Here is a 25,978-nt window from a genome sequence, read left to right on the forward strand (position 1 = left end):
AGACTAGTCCACTGTAAGGTGGGGAGGAGGTTTCTAAATCAGGTCATGATTTTAGTTTCCTATCTTTCTGTTACCCTGGTCTGGACTATTTCCCGCCATATTCAAAGCAGCGTCGTGTGATTACAACACACGCAATGGGGTCTCACACTATATGAATACGTACTACACTCAAACAAAACTTTGATTCTGAACAGAAATGTAGATGATTTACAAAAACATGTCTTCCCAAAGTGAGCTCTGGCGTCATGGTGTATATACGTTTATCAACAAACAAAAAAACACTTCTTCCGGACATGCGCACTGGTCAACCACATATCTTTAACAATCTGAAGATGGAGAATAACGTTTCTATGTTATACACGAATTTAGAAAATTCCGTGTCACTAAAATTAGTTTTACCTTACCTGTGAGACGTTAGCACGATGCATCTATCGTTCTCTTTTAATTGGGTGATTGTGTCCCAAAGAAATCTTCGTGACTTGGGATCTATACCAGCTGTAGGCTCATCCTGTAAGTAACCATTAAAGCGACACGGTCTATAACTGAGGCTGGAATGTTCTTTCTAAATTAAAACTCAGATATAATAATTTACCCATATATACTGACTCAGATATAATAACTTACTGTGGGTAAGGCCAGTCTTTTTTTTAGTTTCGATAACGCCCAATTTCAAAATAAGGTGGATAGGTAGGATTTTTTAATTAAGTTTTTCATTATTTTGTTATCTTCGAATATCTGTTCAGCGTTCTCTTTGTATTTACAGGAGTCAACAGAGACTTCTCGTCAATGTAATCACACTTTCTGTACTAAATACGTATACGCAGAAGACATCGTGTGGTACGCTGTATATTCCACCATGTTCTTTTGATAACACGAGGCAATGACGTCTTTAAATCTCACTATTTCTCGCGCGACTTTGCACACTTTTTCGATTATATTTTTCGATAATTTTTTCGAATTACCTAAAAAAATTAGGGCGGCAGTAAGAAACTAGGTTGGGTCGGGTTACGGAACCAAACAATATCTTTTGGCCTAAACATATTTATGTAGCTTTACACAAAGCATGGTACAATAAATCTAATCCAACCAAACTGATTTTTGGGTCCGCACCTAAAATCAGCGCCCCCAACGCGATCAAGACGTCGTCAAACGACTTGCTATACTACTTAATATATGGATAAGGCCAACCTCTAATTAACTGTGGTGATTGAGAATGTACAACTTACAGAGAGACTTGGTAACTGAGACTCAGTGGTCAGCTTTTCAAAATTCATACTCATACATTAGGACGTAATGTTTCAACAACAACAACAACAACAACAACAACAACAACAACAACAACAACATTTGATTACACGACCAACGCCACACTATCAATCTAAAATGTATTGTGGTTTAGGTTGTGTGACACTCACGTGACCGTACTTACTAAAAAGATGATTGGTGGGTTTCCAACTATGGCTGTTGCCGTGCTCAACTTCCTTTTGTTTCCTCCACTAAGTATGAATAAAACAGCAAAATGAATAATAAATGTACTATATTCAAAAACATAAGATGTGAACAAATATATAATATCACCACAAACCACCAACTTGAACCAATGTGGATCACCTTCTGTGCGCAGTGGATTGTAGAGAGGAGACCAGGAAAATCGGTTATAGGCCGTGGACAGAATCATGAACTTTACAAATGAAATGTTGGATGTTAAACGAGGTAAAATGCGTTCGTGTAATTCGCTTTCACTTATCAGTACGGACTTGGCATTGATCAAAACTTGAGCGGAAATGACGTATGGACATTGCTATCCTGAGGACCTTCCATTAGACTATTGTCGACCGACCGACCGCTCGCTTGCATTGTTACACAATTACAATACCAATAAAAAACAGTCGCCAAGGATTTCAACTTATTGTCATATTTCAACTTATTTATGTTGCAGAAGTTTGCTATATTTCGCCTACTGATGACCAAATAGTATACTCTGAATTAAAATGTGTGGACAGATAAGTAACTGGTCTGTACCTATTTCATAATTGTTTACAATGCTGACCAAAGATTTTGCAAATACTGTATTACACATGATTTGTACTGTATCAAGGACGAGTATCATTTCTTAGCAATTTGTCCGTTCTACAAGGACCTTCGGAAAGAAATGTTACCAAGGTGGTTTTGTTTAAACCCTTCCTATGATAAGTTCATTTCACTTTTGAATTTAGATAATGTATTTTATCTAAATAATTTAGCTTCATTTATTTATTTTGCCATGAAAAATAGAGAGGAATTTCCCTCTATGAACTGAAGCGTTTGTATTATTGTTTGCTCTTTGGGCCTGTGGCCTTATTGTTCTGAAATAAACTGATTGATTGATTGATTGATACATATGTAGTACGTGCATTAAAGGGGTACATAACTCCAGGAAATGACGTCATTTTCATAAACCATCTGCTCTGGAGAGTCATTTCATGATTTTACACCACCTACGATTACCAGTGTTGATCTAGATCCTTTATGGGGTATCTTTGCTGTGGGACATCATGGTAGCCAGCAGTATTATGATGCACATTGAATATTCATGAGAGATGGTTTACATTGAAGGGTATAAGCACTCGGGACTCGTGAATATTCAGAACCCATAGTTTATGGAAATGTCTGTTTTCTCGAGTGGAGTCCCCTTTAAGCCATGCACAATGCCATTAATAATAACTAGTGATAGAAAGACAACCCAACTCAAGCTAATCACTACTAGAGCTTTACACTTGTCACAGAAGTAGATTGTCAAATTATGGTTGCCATAGCAATATAAGATTACACTTTTTTTGGCATAAACTCTACAACATACCTGTATTTACCACAAAGTTTGTCAGCACAGTTGACTAAATTTAAACGACGAATACACGACTCAACAACTTTGTTTATTTTGTTAGGCTGGATACCACGTAGACGGGCGTACATTCGTAGAACTTCACGACCTGTTAGTTTCTCAACCAAGGCGTCGAACTAAATAACGAAATATACGTTTTATAAGAGTAAAATAAATCCTCAATATTATATACAATTAAATATATTTTCCAATATTAATTACTGCTACTCTTTCCTTCTTAATTAAACATATCATATCATATCATATCATATCATATCATATCATACCATACCATACCATATCATATCATATCATATCATATCATATCATACCATACCATACCATACCATACCATACCATATCATATCATATCATATCATATCATATCATATCATATCATATCATATCATATCATATCATATCATATCATATCATATCATATCATAATAACAGCTGGGTAAGGCTAAGAGCCTATTAGCTGATCCCCAAAACAAATTAGATTAAAATTGTGTCAATCCATGTCCTTATGGCTGTAGTGAGAAGTCAACGAAAAGTCATAAAGCAAATATTTCCATACGCTCTCGAAAAAAAGTGGGTAATAGTCTAAAATTGCGGTTGCCGCAAAAGGGCCATGCAATTTTACGACAATATCTATAAGTAATATTTTGGAAATGGTGTGAAGTCAACAGCATATTTGGATAGGTACTTGTTCATAAGAAATATTTCTTAAGAAATTTAGCAAACATATGAACATTGCTGTTGTGATAGTATGATTAGCATTGTCACATCAACCTATCGCTATGGAAACAACGCACAGTTAACGTTGTTGTATCCCAATTATTATTGCAACCTTGTTTAAAAACTAGATTTTAACATCAGCCTTTACATGTATATGGATTTTTGTAATGCATAGTTTACAGTACATTTGTAATTTCCGTTATTTTGACTGGGAGAACTCGGAGCTTGAGAACAATACATTCAAACAGACTTATGAGAACATATACTGCATTTACGTTTGCGTCCGTTCTTACCTGGGGACAGTATCCGATTTGTCGTTGAACCTGTGACAGAAAGGCAAAAGTTAAATATCCTTTTTTTGTCATCAAACTTGAAAAGCTATATTCTGAGGATTGCTTGTATGTCATTAGTGTAGCTGCTATACGTTGCATTTGATTTTCTATGATCTGTCTGTCTTTCTTTCTCTCTCTCGGAATAATGTTCTAGAGAAAGGCATTTGACTATACGGCGGGGGGGGGAGAGAGAGAGAGAGAGAGAGAGAGAGAGAGAGAGAGAGAGAGAGAGAGAGAGAGAGAGAGAGAGAGAGAGAGAGAGAGAGAGAGAGAGAGAGAGAGAGAGGGGGGGAAAAGAGGGAGTGGAAGAAGAAGAAGAAAATGAGCACCCACGTATAGCCACTAGACTAGTATGCCATGTATTAAATAAAAGTGCTTTGCAAGGTTAGGCTTTAAATACGATTACTAGGTAAAGCTTTGTTTACTGTATAAACTTACACACTGCTGTAGAACAACTGAAAATGCGAATTTCACTTCATTTCCAACTTTGTTAGCTTATATGTATGTCATTTCACATCATAAATGTAATGAAGAATATAAATTTGATACCTCTCTCCGTTCTGTTTGAATATTATAACCATTGATGTGAGCTGTTCCTGCAGACAAACTTAGATCTCCAGTCATCATCCGAAAAGTTGATGTTTTGCCAGCCCCTTGTGATGAAAAAAAATACACATGAACTCTACTATACAATACCCAACAAACAAGCGTATTGCACACTTGTTTGTTACGTACTACACATACATAGGTTACGTATATACACATAACTAAAATATACGTCCTATAAATGGGTGGGGGGGGGGGTGCAGTTTAATTATAACATACAGTAGTATCTATTTGAAAAAAATAAACTTCAACAGTTTATTTACTGTTGACAACCATTTAAATTTCTCGCAATATTTTTGGGGTTCATTGTTAATATTGGACACGTTAATGACCTCATAAACTTATCAAAGGACAACGTTTAAAAATATGAAACAACAAAACTAAATAAGAGAAAAAAATTACCATTGACTCCCAGCAAACCAAAACATTCTCCCTTTGGTATGGTCAAACATACGTGGTCAACAGAGGGCGCTCTCACTTTCCCTCGGAGATTATCAAATGTACCTCTGTACAGTTTTGTCAGGTTGGTGAGTACAACGGCGTGCCCACTCTCTGCAGGATTTGTCAGTGTTTTAACTATCTCCCTCTCATGCTTCACATCTTCGTCCTAGGATGTCAAACAAACAAACAAACAAACAAACAAACAAACAAATAAACAAACAAACAAAATATTCTTCATATGTATATATATATATATATATATATATATATTGTATATATATATATATATATATATATATATATATATATATATATATATATATATATATATATATATATATATATATATATATATATAATCAAATTGATTATTCCCGCCCTGCTTACCCAAGCATCGAGCACTCTATTCTACGAGTTTGATACTATTTACTATATATATATATATATTATATATATATATAGTTTTGGTAGTACTGGAACTCTTTCTTGGTTGTAACTCGGAGTTTCACGCATTGTGCGATCATCAGACAACTCTCAACGAGTTGTCTGATGATCGCACAATGCGTGATACTCCGAGTTACAACCAAGAAAGAGTTCCAGTACTACCAAAACTATTACGCTCTGCCACTGCGGCATAGAGCACTGTCTTAGCAGATTGATACTCACCGAGTTACACCATATATATATATATATATATATATATATATATATATATATATATATATATATATATATATATATATATATATATATATATATATATATATATATATATATATATATATATATAAACACACACCCATACATACATACATACATACATACATACATACATACATACATACATACATACACGCATACATACATACATACATACATACATACATACATACATACATACATACATACATACATACATACATACATACATAAACACGTACGCACGCACATCCATCCATCCATTCAAAATACTAGTATTAGACACAACTCTGTCATCAAAGTACAAAGTACTTCGTGCAGGTCTTAGTGGTGTTTAATATATATATATTTATAATGACACTGAACACTCAATCTGATAATGTAAATGTTACATTTTGCGGTAAAGTGAATCCTGTGATATCACCGTGTATATGGAAATTGAGTAATAACACCATACCTCTTCCCCGCTTTCTGACAGAACTAAGGATTGTTGTGATCTCTCAGGAACGAAGAAATGTACCTAAAACGAGACAGGAGCAGAAATGAGGAAACAACCCAATTTGAGTAGTGGCGACAAATTATCAATTGAAGTGACACCTTCGGTACATCAATAAGGCAACACTCCATAAAGTCTCATGTTTTCCCTGCCAAAAGTGTGCTTACCTCTATAAGAAGAACCATTGTCATCCAGACGAGACCTTCGAGGAACAAGTACAGACAATGTTGACCTACACCAGGTTTATTCCAAGCCAGTATGTTGTCCTCGTATTCGGTTCCAGAAAATTCACAAAGTTGACGGTCTCTGAATAGAGTAGTAGAGGAAACAGGACAATAGAAACGCACAGTAGAAACGTGAGGACAGGTCAGAATGTGGATATATGTGACAATGATGGCTGTCGAAAAGTGAAGAGAGCAGAGGAGAGGAAAGGCCGGAAAGGAGTGGAGAGGAGAGGAAAGGAGAGTTGAGGGTAGGAGAGGTTGAGGGGAGAAGGGGGAAGGGAAGAGGAGGGCAAGACAGGGGAGAGGAGATGAGAAGAGAGAGAGCAAGGCAGGAGGAGAGGAGAGGGGGGAGGAGATAGAGGAGTGGACTCGGAGAGGAAAGGAGAAGAGATGAGGGAAGAGGCTATATTGAGAGGATATGGGAGGGGAAGCAGAATATTAAAGAGTTTAGAACGCAACATGCAGTAAATAAGTACGCGCCTTTTTAGCTACACATTTCTTCGAAGCACATAGACACTTGAGAGAATTTATCAGAATGAATATATTGTTGTGATCCAGTTGAACTATGTGTCAGGAAATCGAACCAACATAATAATGTACAGATATTATTGGCTGCGTCAAAGAAAAAAAAAACGACTTCCTGAACAATATGTATTAATTGTACCGAGTAGTAACATCAATTGGTTTGTGATATCCAATTAGTGTGTGTTCGAAATATTATTCTCCCAGAAATTCGAAAACGAAATATAACGTACAATTCTGAGGATGTGCACCTCTCCGTGGCAACAATGTTCTCTGCGAAGTAAATAATAGCTCTACCAATACAATGGGTTGGCAATAACATGAATATGTAATCACATATTTCAGCTTGGTCTTGCATATCGTTCAGTAACTCCAGGATAAAGACAGTTATCAGTGTCGCCTTAAAGAAAAGAGAATTTCAAATAATTATTGAAATATCCCTGATTAAAATTGAGGGCGCTAGATTACTGCATTTGTCGCAAAAACCAGGATGCAACAAGATAAGGTTAAACTTTGTTTCGTAAATCTTTGAAAAATGATACGTTAATTTCATTCTCCTGCACCACGATTGATTTTATGTATAAAGGAGTGTCATCTGTCAAATCCATATATTCTATCTATAAGTTATTTTAGTGAAAATCAGTCCCATATTATTAACCTACAGTCGTTGGTGGCGCTTCAACAATCTACGTTACACACGCATGACCGTTCGATTGCGTTGCATTGGTAAAACTAAACCTAGTATTGAAATATCAATGACGTCATTTAGTATACGTACCCCAAATGTCGAGGGAACCGCTCCTATGCTATCAACTGTACTAACTACGCAACATCATGATTGCAATGTCATAGAATGCATACAGCGATACTAACAGCTTAACCGAGTTTGAAAAATGTGACGAACTTCACAGAATATTCACGTCACTTACCATAGCACCCAGAGTGTACAGTACTGTAATGAGGCCATACCCAACAAGTGATGACGTAAATGAAGTCGACAACACATACGTCATTGGAATAGCTGACCAACCAAAAAGAAGCTGCATTGCAAGAGGAAGGGATCATGGTAAATCAATTGAAACTTACTTTTTCGAACATTCATGATTGTCCAACCTATCAACAATGAATGAATGAACGAATGAATGCATGAATGAGGTCTAACTAAAAGAATTTGTTGTATTTTTAATCCGACATTGATCTTGATCTATGAACTTAGTGTTGTAGTTTTACTTTTGCATGTAACAAACACTTGCTGTTCATTCGTTATAATTATTTACTTTAAACTTTGGATTTCGTGGTGACGTAGATGTACTCACCAGTAATAAAGTTGTTTCACCTAGGTTTGGCGGGGCGTATGATGTTGGAATGACGGCAAACAGTACAACCAGAAGGACTAGAACAACACCGTAATTAATGACGTCCCAAAGTAATGTTCCAAACCAGTAACTTAGGGGGTCCAATCCACTCAGAAATTGAAGAAGTTTTGCCTACAAAAAAAGTCGTAATTAGTCATCAAGGAAAGTGGATGTTTCAGATGTTTAGTTGTAGGTTTGTCCAGGCAGACGATATATATTGTTTCTGGTGATGGTCCAATCAGGCATCTTCGATCAAGTATGTAATATATATGTACATACCTTTGACGCCTTCTCTGATATAAGGAAAGGCGCAAAACTTGCAGCGAGGAAACCAAGACCAAATGCAACACAGATTGCGAGCAAAAGAGATTGTTCATTTGTACTGGACACCTAGGAATGAACAAAGACAAAATCAGTGAGACACATGTCCCATTCCTATCACAAATATACCAGATAGCATAATATTGTGTTACAAATACTTACAAAAAAAACATCGGAAATAAATGTTAAAGTCACTCATAGTATACTTGTTCAGGATTTATGCCTTTCAAAGCTTTCCATCTTAAAAGCCACCTTGTGGTGACTTTCGTTTTCACAGGAGAAATTTTTCGCAAGAAACTATTTTACGATCTCGCTTAAGTCAGCACAAAGTAGTAAATGTGGAACGATAACTTAGTTCATGCACCACTGTATGTGATCCCAATCTAATAAAGTTATTCACCGAAATTGACATTTGACATTTGAGATTCAAATAACAGTTTTGATAACGACAAGCTTAGAAACTAAATGTTGATGCAAATTTTTCATAGCAGCGGTTATGATATGGCGTCAACATAGTAGTGACCTTTGACCTCAATGAATATCCATCATGTCATAACAAGCAAAACAAACTACACAAAACAAAGCACACCAAAATAAAAATCCAACAAAAACTATTTCACTTACCAGACTAGAGGCCGATGTCGGTAACGGGTCGTTGGTAACGAGGATTGCATAGCTAGTGTTCGTCAGGAAGTGTAGGAGAGCGTTATCCACAACGGTTAAGGTCTCGGCACTTGCATGGTAAGGCTAAAAACGTCAAAATATATTTAAGGGAAGAGTAGAAGCCGGACTAATTTACAAGTCAATTGGACTTCGCTGTATATAATTCTCTCTTTATTGACTAAATAAAGACATATTATCCATTCTTCTCATATCTAAATTAAAACATCCCTAAATCTCATAATATGCGGTGATCAGTTACCGCGTATATACTAGTTAATGCATAAATTAGTGTGACAATCTCCCAGAAGATAAGATATAAAGCAAACTGTTAATGTAAACGATCTCTTGGCAATTATAAGATTATGCTGATTAAGATGTACATGTATGTTGCACCAGACGTATATTTAAAAGAGCAATGTAAGATATTGTCCAGTCAGATGATAAAATGAAGCAATGTTAGTGAGATTTTTGTCCAGCCAGCCAGGCAACGTTTTGTTTCAGGTTTGAGGATTTAAATGTTATAATGTTGCAAGGAGAAAGGTTGTTTACATGACGTGTTCACTTTTTACCTGGTTGCTATACCATACAGTAACCAATGATGCACCTTGAACTTTCTTGTCCGTTGATAGGGTAATACCAGCCACGTGATCGTCAAAGTACTTCCCAACGGAACTGTCTCTCAGTACATATTCTTCGAAGAATGTTTTCATGTTATTCAGAATGAATTTGTCACTACCGATAGGGCAAGTACTGTTGCGGTACATATTGTAGTACCTATGATAAAGTTAGAACATGATGGAATGGTTAGTGTGTTTAGCTAATCGTCAACTTTTGAGAACAAAACCAAAGATGTGACAACTTCATTTTTTGTCGTGTGTAATACTCACCCTGGGTTTAAAAGACATTTGGGACAGTTATAGTAGCCAAAATCTTCAATGTCCGAGCACATGTTTTCGTTATAAGGGCTGGTGGCTGCCGAATCTCGAACCTTTTGAAACAACGTGTATATAAAGTTGATGTGATATGTGAGACATACATACATACATACATACATACATACATACATACATACATACAGCCATACGCAAAGATACAGATTGAGACACGGACAGAATGAAAGATTGACAGACAAACAGAGAGACAGACAGACAGAGAGGTGGAATGCCTGAAACAGGACAGAATGAGAGATTGACAGAGAGAGAGAGAGAGAGAGAGAGAGAGAGAGAGAGAGAGAGAGAGAGAGAGAGAGAGAGAGAGAGAGAGAGAGAGAGAGAGAGAGAGAGAGAGAGAGAGAGATAGAGAGAGGGGGAGAGAGAGAGAGAGAGAGACAGACAGACAGACAGACAGACAGACAGACAGAATGAGAGATTTACAAACACACACCAATGGACCAACAGACAGACAGATGTAGAGAGAGGCAAACAAAGAGGCGGGGAAAGATTGAGAAGGGAACGGACAGAATGAGAGACTGACAAACAGACAGGCCAATACAAAAAGTGGAATACATATATACAAATATATATCGATAATATAAAGATAGAGAACGGGTCACTGCATTGAGAAATATATTAAGGCAGATGTTGGTTGAAGCAAAGGAGAGAGTTCGAGAACGGATGTAAAATAACATTGAATAGCAGAGGAACAGGAAGTGACGCACCGGAAAAATATAATAACAGTCAGAAATACATTTTCCGTGTTTTGCGTTATCTTCTTGAAATAAGTAAAAACCTGAAACTTATCAAGGCTCCTTAATTTGTACTCAACATGTAAGCATTAAATGCATGGCTTCCTTGAAATGTCGGACTGTGCAAGCTTTCCGAGAAAGAAAATGAAAAAAATGTCTGTCGAATATAATAAGTGTCATTACTTACAACGTCTGCACAGTGTTCGTTCAGTATCAGATACTTATAGAAGCAACAGTCCATCTCGTCTGTTATATTTGCACCATCTTTAAGAGTATCAGAGTTGTCACGTTTTAACTGAAATACTTCACCTGTCACGTTTATTGCACGGATATTCTGTCCAGCTAATAAGTCTGGCAGATACTGGAATGGAAATAAAATTGAAGTAAGTCTTTCTGGAGGACACATAATCCCAATACTAGTCTGCATTGAAAGTAGAATTCATTGAGTTACAAACAAGAACTTGGTGGTTTTGCGTTACGTTTTTGTAGTACTGTTTGTTATTTTATGAATTATAAATCCAAAATAAATACCAAATTCTCATCCATGGTTACTTTAAATACACCGTGTAAGTCTAAACATCCTCAAAATAATCAAAAGCAAATGTTAATAAACCAACCTTTAGAATGTCTCGGTCGTCAACCCCTGTCCTCAAATCTGCGAAGAACGTCGAAACTTCCGGGTTGTCAGCACTCAAGTTATGCATCGTCAGAGCTCTTGATTGATCGTCAGATGACCTTGGTGACGTCACAGTCAAAAACAAACCAAAGAAAACTAAGACCAGAGGCAGAATCAACTGTGTAACAATAGCTTTCACATCTCGCTTACTATGGGTGAGCCGTTTGATGAAAATTGCTTTCAGTTGTTGCCATTTGAGTTCAAATCCTTGAATATCACCTGGGGAAGTAAATTTTAACAATTGTTCAAAACAAAATTATTGATGTACCAAGCTCCTTTCTAACAGTTTGTAGTTTTGTAGATAACTTTTGTCTCGTCTGTTATTTTTCTCTAATGTATTTGAAGTATCCTTTTAGTATGTCCCATAAAAATCATATAACGTTAAGTTATTATGTTAACGCTTGCTTTAAAATATTTTTAGCCAAACCACCTTACAGTTTTAGGCTATAGATTGATGGCAGCAAGACTACTACCATAACTTTCCACATACTCGCGTGAATGACGTTTGAATTAATAAGACTTTCTCATACCGAGAAGAGCTTCGTCATCGCTTCGCTGAGACGGCTACTTTTATTGGCGATAATATTGAGATCGCGTCATTCTCTAGTCACTGTTGGTCTGTTTATTACCCAACGGGGAGCTATTACATAAGCTATTACATAAGCGGAAACAAGGACTGGATCTTTCAAGCTGGTAATTTTCCCAACAAGGGTATTTATTGGTCGAACATTTCGGGCATTTAAATTCAAGGCCTATGCGTTCAGCGCAGACTCTGAAGTCAGATTTAAATTGCCTTAATCTGTTACCACGACTATTTTCCACCCGTTGCCTTAGTTTTTAAGCAACCCAGCCTTCACTTGCAAATCTGACGACAATATTTACATATACGTTATGGCAACATGAATCTGTTTTATAAGTATAAGGATGTGTAAAGGTTATCAGTTTGTTATAATGTTGATATTTTTTTATTGACATATTTTAACTTACCTTTCTCCTGGTAAGCATCATGGATGTCCATATCCACTTGTACTATATTTTCTGTACTGCCATAGTTGCTATTACTGCCAAAATACTGGAGATCTCCATTATTACTAGAAGTAACACTGTTGACGTCGTCGTGGATGACGTTCTGGTCCCCTTGAAGTTGCTCATCACGTGATAATTCCATCCTGAAGTTTCCATCTTGGTCCTCATTGCAGTTATTAGAAAGTGCAGCTATTTCGTCAACTTTGAGAAAGACGTCTTCGAGGGTAGTGACAGATATACCAAAACTATCGATGCCAAGGTTGAGCCGATTTTCTATAAAAGCGTAAAAACAACAAATTCAGCCGCGTTTAGCTATGGTGTCCGCCTGTCCACTGGGGAAAGGGTACATGGAGAAGTGCACGCTCGACTCTTTCCAGGGATGGTAGAACTATTTTCTGTCTGTACAGCAGTTATATGAGACATTTCGATGTTTTTCAGTGACCTGGTTCGTGTCTACAAATGGTATACCTATCGATACCACATACATTTATACGCCTGACGTATGCTAATCGATGATAAATTTTGAAGAAATAACAATGTATTCATATCCCATGTCTGAAAGACAGGCAGACAGACAGACAGACAGACAGACAGACAGACATACACACAACATCACATAAACAACGTATTTAGTGTTTCAGTGTCAAGCATACTATTGAAACACAATACATCATTCGATAGAATTCGAAGCTTACCTTCCAAGTCTTTGCACATCTCTTTAAAGGCTACAGTCTTCTCCCTTGGCAGAATAAACGACAATTCTGCACCAGATTCATTTCTTAAGACGGCTTCAGGTACATGCCTGTGAATCCTATTACGTATTTCATTTGTATCACACTTAGGTTGCTTTACAAGGGTTAGATGATAACCAATACCGAATCTGAAAAAAAGAAGAAGTAAGTATATGTATATTATTATCACTTGGTCAACGTCACTAATCCTTTCATGAAAGTACACGTATCAATAGAGTGTCTGTGATTTAATCACAAATGCGAGAATCGATTCTAAACAAGGCGGGGTAGAGATATGGACATGAGATACAAGGTCAAAGGTCATCCTAAATATTGACATCCCGAGGGTTAACGTTATAGGCGAAATTACGCAACCAATCGTTTCAATGATGACATCAACTTAAAATCTCATCAATAACCACTTTCTACCCGATTGCAACGGGTACACTGCTTCTTAGTCCTGAGAGATAGAGTTCATAGATGGATATATATTATGCATATTATCATAATGTATGAAATTGCAATCTGAAAATATATAAGTTGTACATGAGGCGTATTGGAAAACATAATTGAGAAAGATTACATTCAAATCAAAACGACAATTCATAAATAAATTGATCATTTACCTGTTCTTCAAAAATTGTGACGTCCCGCAGCATAAAAGGTGTCCGTTAGCCATGATAGCTATTCGGTCTCCTAACAAATCGGCTTCATCCCTAAGAGGGTGAAAGGGAGAGGAGGGAAGAGCGAAGAGGGGAGAGGAGAGGGGGTGAGGGAGAGGGAGGAGGAGAGAAAATGAATAATGTAGAATTTGAATAATTATATGTTCAATCACTACTCCACTACAGTAACTGTCATTGAATCGTCCATTTCATAATTCCTCATACACGCCCTCCCTTCCTCCCAACTCGCTCGCTCGCTCACATTCTTTCTCGTTATTCTCAGGAGAAAAAAATCCATATAATATTTTCTAGGTGAAATTTAAAGAAGAAATGTTGATAGTAGATTTCAATATGAATGATTGCAGTTCTCTCAGGTCAAGAGGAATAGATCACGTGTTTGTATACTTACATAGAATGTGTAGTTAATACCATAGTTTTACCAGGTTTGTATTTCAATAGTAAATCCCACGTCGATCTCCTTGCACATGGATCCATGCCGGTTGTAGGCTCGTCTAACATCACCACATGTGGCTGTCCAATCAACGCCAAGGCAACACTGAAATGTATAGACCGATGATGACATCATAATTAATGTAATTATATATACAGCGCATTTCCACGCTGTTCAAAGCGCTTTATACAACTATCCCCGGCACGGACATATATCAGTATATAATATCAGTTCATTATAATTCTTCAACTCCCAGGAGGGGAATATACAGTCCACAACAGCCTTTGCAAGCACATTGGATTATACCCGCCACATCTCAACGTCTAGCCTATAAAGACCCCACTATGTATGCATTCATACGCTCTTTTATACATGGGTTGACTCGAGAACAGTCGTGTTCAAATCTTGCCTAACAACTTTTAACCATTCAGAATCAAATGATATCGGCAAGGCTGGAAACGACAACTTACATCTTCCCACCCACCCAGACTAAGTAGACATTGCCTATGAGCGTGCACAGTAAAACGACAAACAAGTAACCAATCTCTACGCCATTTTGTGTCATGAATGAGAATAAAGGACTTCTGTTTTTCAAATGAGAATATACTTTCTCATATCTCATGTCAACAAAGACGTGCTTGCTTAAAAGTTATACAGATAATCAACCACACAATTATCGTTGGCAAAATGATTAGAATTGTATAAAAGCTAGATAAGAATAACTCATTTCCACACAATCAAACGTTCGGTAAATCCATAAGAGTTCAGAAACAGGTGACAAGGCAACATTACAACCATTGCACGATTTGATAGTACCTCAATTTTCTTTTCATCCCACCAGACAATTCGTCACTTTTGCAGTTTGTCTTGTCAACAAGTCCAAGCTCGCAAATCATAATCTCCGTTGTCTTCTCGGCTTCAAGTCCAACGATGCCCTGCAATTCAGAACTGTCAGCCGTCACAAAACAAAGCAACTCAAACAGCTCTCTTAAGCTTGACACTTAAGCTTTACAATGAACATTAATCAACCTGCAAAGCGAGAATTGACTGAATAGTTGGATATTTGTCACCAAAGGCCAAAAACCTGTGTATCAAAACAGTCATCCAATGATAAATGGAATAAAGCAATAAAGACACTGTAATGAGATCGCACTGTCGAAATTTGTGATCATAAACTATTATTCATGAGAGACCACACATGATATCGATTCATGATGGCCTTGAACTCGATTGATTTTCATAGTATCTTTTAACATGTATATATATGTGAATGGTGGACAGGACTCGACTAGGCACGTTATGACAGGATAAAGATCCAGCCTATCCACCAAGTTTGTACAATGAAGAGCGATGTCTCTGGTTTTATCTTTGTAAACCTGGATAGAGACATATCTACGAATTTTTGGTCTTCAATTGGTTCCCAGAGACTAGCTTTTGTGCATTATTGAGAGAGACATATTGCATTTGGCCAATCTACGATGTTAAAGTAGCCATGTGGATGGAAATTTGTGTTTTTGTTATAATTATGAATTCATGAAACAACTTTACTATGTTTTTTTACTTGAAAAAAACGATGTGAAATAACATATATCAAGTCCCCCTTTTAAAGTCAATAAATTGCACAAAGATCAAAAAGTTTAAAAAACCTTGTTATTGTACGTAAAGTAACAAACATGTTACACATTTGTTAATGTTTTGCAATTTATTAGGTTAGAAACCAGGGCTTGGTATATGTTATTTCACATTGTTTCTTTCAAGTAGAAAAGCGTAGTAAAGTTGTTTTATAAATTAAAAATCTAAAATAAATACCCAATTCTCAACCATATGGCCACTTTAACAAATACTTATTTTAGCATTTGTCTCATAAGCAATTCTCTTTTTGTGACGAATATTTTCAATAGTGTACATTCTTGCAGATAATTTACCACTAATACACACGCTCTCTGTTTACAAGAATGATCCAAACGTACATAATCATAAAAATACTGAATCAGAAGTTGTTGAACAGCTCACCTTTAGTCCTTGAAAGAATATCAAATGTTCTTTCACGGTCAAACGACTGAACAGAATATTGTGTTGCGGGCAGAAACCAAGCCCCTGTCGTATGGTGTCCATGCCTGTCTGTATATCGTATCCATTGATCGTGGCACTGCCACTTGTTGTTTGGAAGAGACCAGTCAAAATGGACATAGTGGTAGTTTTACCGGCTCCGTTGTGGCCGAGAAGGGATGTTATTTGGTTCTGGTACATGTTCAAACTAAGGTTATCCAAAGCTACCTTGTCTCCAACAGAACTCTGCAAAGAGAGCATGGAAACACGTTGTGAATATCTCTATGGTGTCTGACTTATAAAGTAATCATAGACAACTCAGATGACGTCTGAAATATAAATAAATTTGACAACCTAGAAGTTAGCTGTTTCAAGTAACCCACATACTATGTTTCATGGTCAAAATAAACCAGTTCAAAGTAAGATATAGCTACTTATTTCCAGTTATACAGAACAAACAGTCAACAGTCTGCCGTACTAGGTGTTGTAACTTCCGTACATCAGCATTATTTAGGGTTAGGGTTATCTTATTTTGAACTGGTTTATTTTGACCATGAGTGTTTAATTATATTACCTTAACACTGTTATCTCCAGAATGTGACATTAGAATACGGTAACATGAAATCATTCATTTGATATTACCATTGTTCTGACGTCACAAGTATTGATACATTATCGGAACTACTTTCATTTTGCAATAAACGTAAAACACACTTGGCTACAATGTTAATGTAATGCCCGTTTCAAATTACCGTTCATCGGCTCGCTTTGATACAGCTACGCAGAAACCAATACGAAACTGCAAGTGCTACACTAAAGTAACAAGATCGCAATTTCTTTCTAAAATTTGTTGAAATTAAATAAATCAGTACTGCAGCTAGCCACAGACATGCCGGCGCAAATGTTTTGACGTCTGCATTTTATGTTTGTATGGTGGCACGTTAATTCATTTAGACAAAATGTAGCAAGAAAGTGTGTTCTATCAGTCTTGCTATCTTAAAATGTAGCATGTGCGGCTTCTTGTTGCTTTCTGTGAGCTTATATCGAACAGAGCCGCTGAGTCGTAACTTGAAACGGGTTGTAGGTAACGTTAAGTTTGATTAACCTCAGTGCTTCTTTTTCATGGTTTGGTTTGTTCTGGTGGTAAAGAATTTGGTTCAGTTGGATGAAGGATCACTGCAGTCCAGTAACACGTATGTATTGAGTATGATTTTCATAATGGGTAATTAATTTCTACTCACTTTATAAACTTTTGTGAGATTTCTAATGGAAATACCAGCTGTCATCCTCTGTGGGACTTCCTCAAAGTTTGCATTTGTTGTCTTCGGATCCATTTCTACCTATATATTAAGATAAAGTGTGTGTATGTGTCGATCTAGTTGACTGACTGACTGACTGACTGACTGACTGACTGTCTGTCTGTTTGTCTGTGTTTAATATGACATTGGCCTGCCAGGTCAACACCAGAAATTCGACCGTTATGTTATTCCACAAGCACATAAATATTACGATATTGCGAGTACAGATTTGAAGCCTCCATCTTCAAATCTAACTTGCGTTATTTTCGTGATGCATTAACACCGGATCCGGACAAGCCAACTGAAGAAGCCAATCGAGTCTACACGTGATAAAATCAACCTACATTTACATGAAACCAAGCTCATGAATCTCTTTGGGTCCATTCATTTAGAGTGTGTTGCACAAAACGTCTGTCGTGAGATTGTTTACTTTTTACTTCAAAAGTATAGCTGCCAGTACATGGTTCGAGATCAAGATATTCTCCATTGATAATGAATCGTTATCACTAATTTGCATACCTTACGAATGCAAATTAATATACTTCACCCCTCGGATTGTAGATGCAGAAAATATTAAAGATAGAATACACCTCAGAGACAAATCTCTCAAAACTTTGCCTAAAGGAAGCTCAAAAGCTTGCTTCGAGTAAAAGAAATTTAGTTATTTCCCCCACAGAATTAACACAGTGTTCGGCGGCCATATTAGATTCTAAAATGACTAAATTTTGAAACAATTTTGAGCCCTATTTCAAAATTTTGTGACATGACCCCCTGATTTTATCTTGATTTTAACTGAGATGGGTTTGAGTTTTCTTGAACAAAGACACAGCAAAAGTTAAAACAGTTTATAATCAGAGGCGCATTTCATATTAAATAGAAAAATAGACTGTAATATGTGTCACACAAGTTAAAGAAGAAATTCTGTTTAAATATATTACTGTTCCCTTTAAAGAATTTATAACACACCTCAATGGACAAAGGTGAGGTTACCACAGGAGACCGTCTTGGGCCTAGCCAGTAAGACCTTTGAAATGGAAAGTAGAATTTTCTAGGAATTCCATATTCTCCTGGAAATACAGCCTCTATGTACCTTCATTAAGACAAAAAAAAGAAAGGAACGTGTACAGAAAATGTAAAAATGCAAGTATTGGACACTTACCCCAATAAACAAAAAATATTTGATTACACTGCATTTTAGTTTACCATAATAATTCCCCAATAACTGTCTCTGTCCTTGATCACTAGTGTATATTATCAATCGTTGCATACTGAAATTGGAAACGTTGTTGATAATAGATAACGGTTTATTTAGGAACACGATACCATATAGTTTGTGTATATCCTGGATTGGCTTACTAAGGAGAGGAACAACGCTGAACAGGAACGATAGATCTACTCTACCAGACCTGTATTGCCATTACTGCGGGATGAGATGGGCTTGCGGTGGGATGGGGTGGGTTAATCGGTGCTAACAGTTACATCCCCTCAGGCTTGGGGTCGTGACCCTTTTATTGTGGGGGTGGGGTCATGCCTTCACTCCCAGATGAAAAATACTATCAGTCGTCGAAATATTGGTACGCTCTGATATTTTATTGCACATTTGAAGACTGAAATTAACTTTTGTTGAGAATTCTAAACAGAGAATGAAATTATTCGAGAGTATGGCTTACTGTGTCAATGAATTCTGTTAAATGACATGGGGTGCAGATTTTTTAGCTATGAATGAAGAAAAAGGATATTCAGTACTTCATATCTGTCGGAATTCTAAGAAGAATAGATAACGACATTCATAGCATATTGCACTGAGAACAGGCTTTACAAATGTGCAAACGTCGAAGAAGGATCATGTTCAGTGCAAATGAGAAAAATCTCCGTGGTATATCCAAAGAATTGTTAACTTACCAAGCAATTAGTCCATAGAGAAGTATATCAACACATAACATTATCCATACTATCGCTATAGGTACATCATATCTAGGTGAGGGACGTTCTGTTAGGGTTGACCACGTCACACCAATGCCCTGACTCTCCAGTCGAAAGGTGGTATGAAGGGCTAATCCAAGACACGTGTTGTGTAGGAGACAAGTTGCTAATTTTTCACTTCTACATATGTAAAGAATTGTGATGAAAATTACTACCAAAATGCTTAAAACAATTATCACTACAACAAAGAGTCTGAGAATGTTTGATAAAACAGTTATAATGACAAGAGATATAGTACTACTACGTGGTCGTGCATTTTACAAGACGTATGATTAGGCCCTACACAGATTTTGACTATAGCGCCAGTTCAACCAATTTGTCTAGGACTGTATTGATCAAGGGTAAAAGTTTGTCAAATGCAACATCGAAATAAGTCATCATCTTGTTTCGCAACGCATACAATTGGTCCCCTTCAGAGGTGTAGTTTTGAATTCACATAACAAGTCTTCGCTGAAGACACATTCAAATACTCTGTGGAACTAACAGACGAAATTGTATTTTTTTGTTAAACTTTTACTCAGGTGGTACAGGTCTGGGTCAAATAAGATACTAACAATGTAACAGATAGTTCACATCCGATAATTAATCGACAGAGACTTGTATTTCGTGCCTGTGTCTGTTTTGTGTTTGAACTACTGTGTAAACAGTGGATCTTTTTTAACAACGGACGGATGGAGCCCATTGTAATAGTGCCCCCTAACTAACTAAACGATTTGAGATTTTGTAAAACACTTTGCGGTGTTTATGTTATTAAGCTCTCGTAATGTATTACCATGTTACATCTTGGATCATAAGATCATGTTGACCGACAACTTTCTACAATGGAACGAAAAAAACAACAACTGTAAACTCACATCATATAGTCAAAATAATCCTTTACAATGAATTCCAACAGAATGTAGTTGAGAAACCATAATATGATAGCAAACACCATGGCTGTTTTAGCCTTTGAGAATAGTACGCTGACAGCAAAACACCACATAATACCGGCTGTGATCCATAGTGTGAAGAGGATGAAAATACAACCATAGTCACTATAACGGAATACTTCACCAGCCTATATAAGAAATAAATATGAGGTTAAATTCCCCTTGGACAATCAAAATGTAAATCATTTGGAAAGGATGGGCACCACGGTGTTGGTTCCTACTGTGTCACATGACCTCTGTTTAGCAAAATGGAGCATTTCAAGTGGAGAAATGTGTTGGCTCCTGCTATGTCACATGACTTTTGTGTTGCAAATGGAGCATTTCAGTTGGACAAAGGTGTTGGCTCTTACTATGTCACGTGACTTTTGTGTTTGCCAATGGAGCATTTCAGTTGGACAGAGGTGTTGGCTCTTACCATGTCACATGACTTCTCTGTCGCAAATGGTGCATTTCAGTTGGACAGCATTTGCCCAATGTCATGTCACCATATTTTCCAATAAATGACATTAAAGAGCTGAGGATAAAATAGCTTAAACTATATTTTCATGCTTTATACCAGTTGAAAATGACTCCTATACCAACAACAGTCGCTTTAAGGGCTCAAAAGCTTCGTTTTCAAAGATAAAAAAAATGGGTTTGTAAGTATGTTTAGATTACGTTCTTTGCCGATAATTGAATCTAAAACCCAGTTTCACAGAATTATAACAGTATTGTATTTCATTTTTTTCCTATCCAATTTGACAACATTTTCTGAAGATGGAATTAGAAAACAGCAAGGACATCTTTGGCGGAAATGGTTGAAAAACGATATTGTCGACTAAAGGATAGTTTAGATGAAGAATAACAAACCTTCAAGATGATTGACATCAGCAGACCGGATATCATCAGAAAAATAAAACATTTGACAAACCAGGCCGACCAATGTAACCAGTTTGACAATCCCATCATCTTCATACATTCCTTGAGTCGTGTTTCCTTCTCTACAACAAGTTCCTATTTAATTACAGATGGAAAAGATATGGTTTTGAACCTGTACTAGCTGCAATTGTTGCATTTTTGTTTTCAAATAACCAAAGATATATTCACTTACAATGGTCAATTACTTTTTAAAAGATATTGCATCTGTTAATTAGTGGTCAATATTATCTGTAGGTAGTGTAGTGACAAGTTGAACAAAGCAAGATTTAGAATATATCACCAAATAATTTCTATAACAATTTGAATATTTTGTGGTCAATCGGGTTCCATATTTCGGTAGAAATAGCAGAAAAAATCGTACAATTAGGCTAGCCTAGGCATATTCTTACCTTTGTAATAATTCCAGCAGAATAGATAAGTGACAAACACATCATTATGGGCATCAGAAAATGCATTGTTGAAATAAATGTCGCGACCTTCCACTCAGGATAAGGAAATCTCTGGAATGTATAAAAACCCATAGGAAATTTTAGTATAGTTTTTAAACATTAATTATACCACACACAATTGCAAGCCAGGTTGAACACATTTGAACAAAAAATACCTCAATGTTGGTCGTTTTACGTCACGATTACTTTATTGATTCTGCTCGAAATGTGAGATGGAACGTGCCAATTCGCCATTATTTTTTTCCAATTTTTCATTAATTATTTTTTCGGCGATATAATCATGTTATTCCCCAATAGTTTTCTTTGTTCAGTCGGAAAATAATTAATACCCGTATACGTAGCCAAAGCGCTATGTCTTACTCGTCTGTCGAGTCATACTGCCAAGGCCACTTACCTGACTAAAGAAAAACAATTGGGGAATGATATCTAAATGTGTTCTGGTTTATAATATAATGATTCCTTGCATTTTTATTGGTCGTTTGACCACACACAGTAAGAATCCTTGCATTCGATAGAGCTGTCTGATATTCTAAAGAACACGCCCACCCACCCCAATTGTACCGGTAAAGCTAGTCTCATAGACATTTAATTGAAAAAAAAATGGTTAGTGAAAAATGCACATTCGCCTTCAGAATATTTTTTGTTTGCTAATCTAAATGTCCATAACCATAGTCAAATATTTTTGATGTTCAATGAAGAACATGAATCGAGGCAACTAAACTTGATATTGGTATACAAATGACACTTGGAGAAAATGTAATGTTCCGGAGTAACCGGTCAACGACATTATAACATTGTCATTTTGCAATGACGTCACACTTTTGCCATGTTCATACCTGCACTTCTCGTCGTATCCCTGCCATATCCTCAAACGTCCCACTGTTGTCTTCTCCATTCTGGAACTTGATTATCGTATAATCCAAGGCATGTTGTAGCTCCAGGAAACTATCTTCATAGAGACTGGAATTGGGACAAATTGGATTAGTAATTTTTGTACTAAAAACGTGCATGCGATACGGCTTATTATATACAATGTACCTCAAAAATAACCAGATTTAAACTGAATGCCTCCCGTAAGGGAATCACTAATTATGCAAATAATAACTCATTAAACTAAAAAAACTATGGTAACAGGTTTTGTTTTTGGACAAGCGTGCTTTCTTAGGTTAATGTATGTGCCAAATGATACGGAATTTGAAGATTGCATGATACTGCTTAATTACTGAATATCGTTCATTATTCAAAATACTGATTAAAGGTAAAAGTTGTAGGAACAAACTTCATAGGACAGGTGCGTATTATTATGGTTGATATATGTATCATATTATACGAAATTTGAAGCTTGCATTTTTAAGATACAACCTAGTTACCTAAAATAATTAATCATGCAAATTTTTCATTAAAACTGACTAAGCTATATCAAATATTTTATAGGACATATCCGCTTTGTTATGGTTAACGTATGTACTAAATTCTATTGAAATTCAAGTATGCAGTCTTAAGATATAGCCTAATTACCGAAAATAATTAATTATGCAAATTATTCACTAAATCTTCAAACAAAATCAACAACTTTTATAGGAGATATGCACTCTTATGTTTAACGTATGCACTAAATTGTATTGAAATTGAAGTATGCATTCTTAAGATATAGCCTAATTACCAAAAATCATTAATTATGCAAATTATTCATTAACACTGTAAGGTACATCAACTAACTTTATAGGACATACACAATTTGTTATGGTTAATATATGTACTGAATTGTATTGAAATTGAAGTGTGCAGTCGTAAGATATAGCCTAATTACCAAGAATCATTAATTATGCAAATTATTCATTAACACTGAAAGGTACATCAACACACTTCATAGGACATATGTGTTTTCTCATGGTTAGCGTATGTACTAAATTATGTTGAATATGAAGGATGCATTCTTAAGATATAGCCTAATTACCAAAAATAATTAATTATGCAAATTATTCGTTAACGCTGTAAGGTACATCACCAAATTTTATAGGACAAATGTATGTTGTAATGTTTAACGAATAACTAAATTATATTGAAATTGAAGTATTGAGTCTTAAGATATTGCTTAATTAGTTGATATTCCTAATTAAACATTAACAGATCTGGCTCAAAACCTAATCAGATCTAGCCATTACCCTAAAGATTATATATTCCAAATTTCATTATAATTGAGGCAGCCGATCTTTAGCAAATGATGACACAGACAGACAGACAGACAGACAGACAGACAGACAGACAGACACACACACACACACACAGACAGACATTCCCCTTTTAATACCTCCCGTACCCTTACGGGAGGTAAAAACGCTTTGCTGTTACTTTAAATTTGTTCAAGAAAACTCAGTTAAGATCAAGGAAAAAAATCAGAGGTGGCCATACAAAATTTAAAAACACGGTTCAAAATTATATTAAATTATGTATCTTTAAAAATCCAATATGGCCACCAAATATATGCTTGTCGATTTCTTTGAAAACAAGTTGTTTTATCATTTCAAAAAAAAAAACCCACAAGCTTTCATTTAGCAAAATTTTGGGATAATTTGTGAACTTTGATTTCAAGGTGATTAGAGTGATTGATCCATGATGCGCATGCGCGTTCTACGTTACATGATGATTCCCTGCGTGTATAACTTACTTATAAGCCTGGGGTACAGACAGCGTGTAGTAGGGATACGTGCGACTCGTGAACCAATTATTGAATCTGACCATTTCACTGGACATACGTATTCGATATGGTGTTATGAACGGCAGCGAACTACCATTCACCGGAAAATCAAACACCACGGCTGTTGAAGAAAACAAATATTCATGCTACTTTAAAATGGATGTACAAATATAACTTATTTTGCCACAAATGCGTTTAGAAGTTTTTAAAGGGTGAAAAACCCAGTTGTGTTGTTTTTGTAACAGACACGTCTTTTCTGGTATATAGCAGTGAATGTGTCCGTACAGTGATGTACTGTCCTGAATTTCACGGCTTTATTTGTTGGGCTTATATTGGCCTTTGAATTATTGGCATAATTCTGCCTAAATAACGGAAGTACAATAGTTAGAAACAGTACACAACCAACCCGATGACGTCATATTTCAGCGTAAATGATATACGTCATTTAGCTAAATATAAACAAAAATCAAACGACAGCTAACATTTTTTAGCCAATTAATGAAATCAGTGAAGCAGCTTTTTATACGGTAAGAGAGGAAACGCAGAATTAATGTGATCTATGTACACGTTCCTTTAACGTAACCCCCAAAATCACCAAAAAGTCTGAAGTCCGTTTGTATTGGATTATTTCATGGATTGCGACGATTAGTTGTTATCACCCACCTGCATGGTACTCGTCCGTTGCCGCCGAAATTATTTGGGCCATTTCAACCTCTGATTCGAATGTACTATTCGATAATGGTATGCACAGAATCCACGACACTTCAATCATTAAGCGGTGCGCTGTAAAAATGGTGAACGTGTTGATTATTAAACCCACAGCTTATTTGGATTCGGAACACAATCTAATAATGCTGATAACAAGATATTGTACGAAAATAGTATACATGCATCTATTTGTCACAGTATGCCACGTCCCTTGTGTATCACTGTAAACACCCCACCCTGCATTAACTCCTGTCTACATGTGTGGATGTGTGCCAGTCTGTGTTCCAACTTCACTCTCACGGTCAAACCATGTGTTTGTCTCTCTGTATGTCTCTAACGCTGTCCCTCTCTGCTTCTCAGTCACTATGCCTCTGTGTGTGTGTGTTTGTCTGTCTGTCTCTGTACATGCGTGCGTGTGTCTCACCATGTCTATCTGTCTGTCTGTCTGTGTCTAAAAAA

At 36.4% G+C, this 25,978-nt stretch overlaps 1 protein-coding gene across 1 annotated transcript in view; it reads right to left on the bottom strand.

The window, feature by feature from the left end:
* Nucleotides 1-25,978, bottom strand: part of LOC144438049 (phospholipid-transporting ATPase ABCA3-like) — a 64,200-nt gene that overhangs the window by 31,965 nt on the left and 6,257 nt on the right. The window contains exons 5-36 of the mRNA XM_078127081.1: nt 25,475-25,594; nt 24,782-24,932; nt 22,950-23,073; nt 22,054-22,164; nt 21,596-21,739; nt 20,672-20,874; nt 19,737-19,937; nt 18,801-18,924; nt 17,778-17,876; nt 16,501-16,782; nt 15,304-15,422; nt 14,446-14,592; nt 14,001-14,090; nt 13,339-13,523; nt 12,605-12,916; nt 11,559-11,836; nt 11,129-11,302; nt 10,145-10,245; nt 9,827-10,031; nt 9,219-9,341; nt 8,553-8,663; nt 8,235-8,405; nt 7,848-7,958; nt 7,152-7,318; nt 6,340-6,478; nt 6,134-6,196; nt 4,939-5,143; nt 4,480-4,583; nt 3,892-3,921; nt 2,840-2,997; nt 1,430-1,496; nt 405-508 (exon numbers count right to left, since the gene is read on the bottom strand). Of these exons, the coding sequence (XP_077983207.1) occupies nt 405-508; nt 1,430-1,496; nt 2,840-2,997; nt 3,892-3,921; nt 4,480-4,583; nt 4,939-5,143; nt 6,134-6,196; nt 6,340-6,478; nt 7,152-7,318; nt 7,848-7,958; nt 8,235-8,405; nt 8,553-8,663; nt 9,219-9,341; nt 9,827-10,031; nt 10,145-10,245; nt 11,129-11,302; nt 11,559-11,836; nt 12,605-12,916; nt 13,339-13,523; nt 14,001-14,090; nt 14,446-14,592; nt 15,304-15,422; nt 16,501-16,782; nt 17,778-17,876; nt 18,801-18,924; nt 19,737-19,937; nt 20,672-20,874; nt 21,596-21,739; nt 22,054-22,164; nt 22,950-23,073; nt 24,782-24,932; nt 25,475-25,594 (4,723 nt within the window). The remainder of the gene's footprint in view (nt 1-404; nt 509-1,429; nt 1,497-2,839; nt 2,998-3,891; nt 3,922-4,479; nt 4,584-4,938; nt 5,144-6,133; nt 6,197-6,339; nt 6,479-7,151; nt 7,319-7,847; nt 7,959-8,234; nt 8,406-8,552; nt 8,664-9,218; nt 9,342-9,826; nt 10,032-10,144; nt 10,246-11,128; nt 11,303-11,558; nt 11,837-12,604; nt 12,917-13,338; nt 13,524-14,000; nt 14,091-14,445; nt 14,593-15,303; nt 15,423-16,500; nt 16,783-17,777; nt 17,877-18,800; nt 18,925-19,736; nt 19,938-20,671; nt 20,875-21,595; nt 21,740-22,053; nt 22,165-22,949; nt 23,074-24,781; nt 24,933-25,474; nt 25,595-25,978) is intronic.

This window comes from Glandiceps talaboti, chromosome 7 (genome assembly GCF_964340395.1).
Source record: "Glandiceps talaboti chromosome 7, keGlaTala1.1, whole genome shotgun sequence".
NCBI classification, from domain to species: domain Eukaryota; kingdom Metazoa; phylum Hemichordata; class Enteropneusta; family Spengelidae; genus Glandiceps; species Glandiceps talaboti.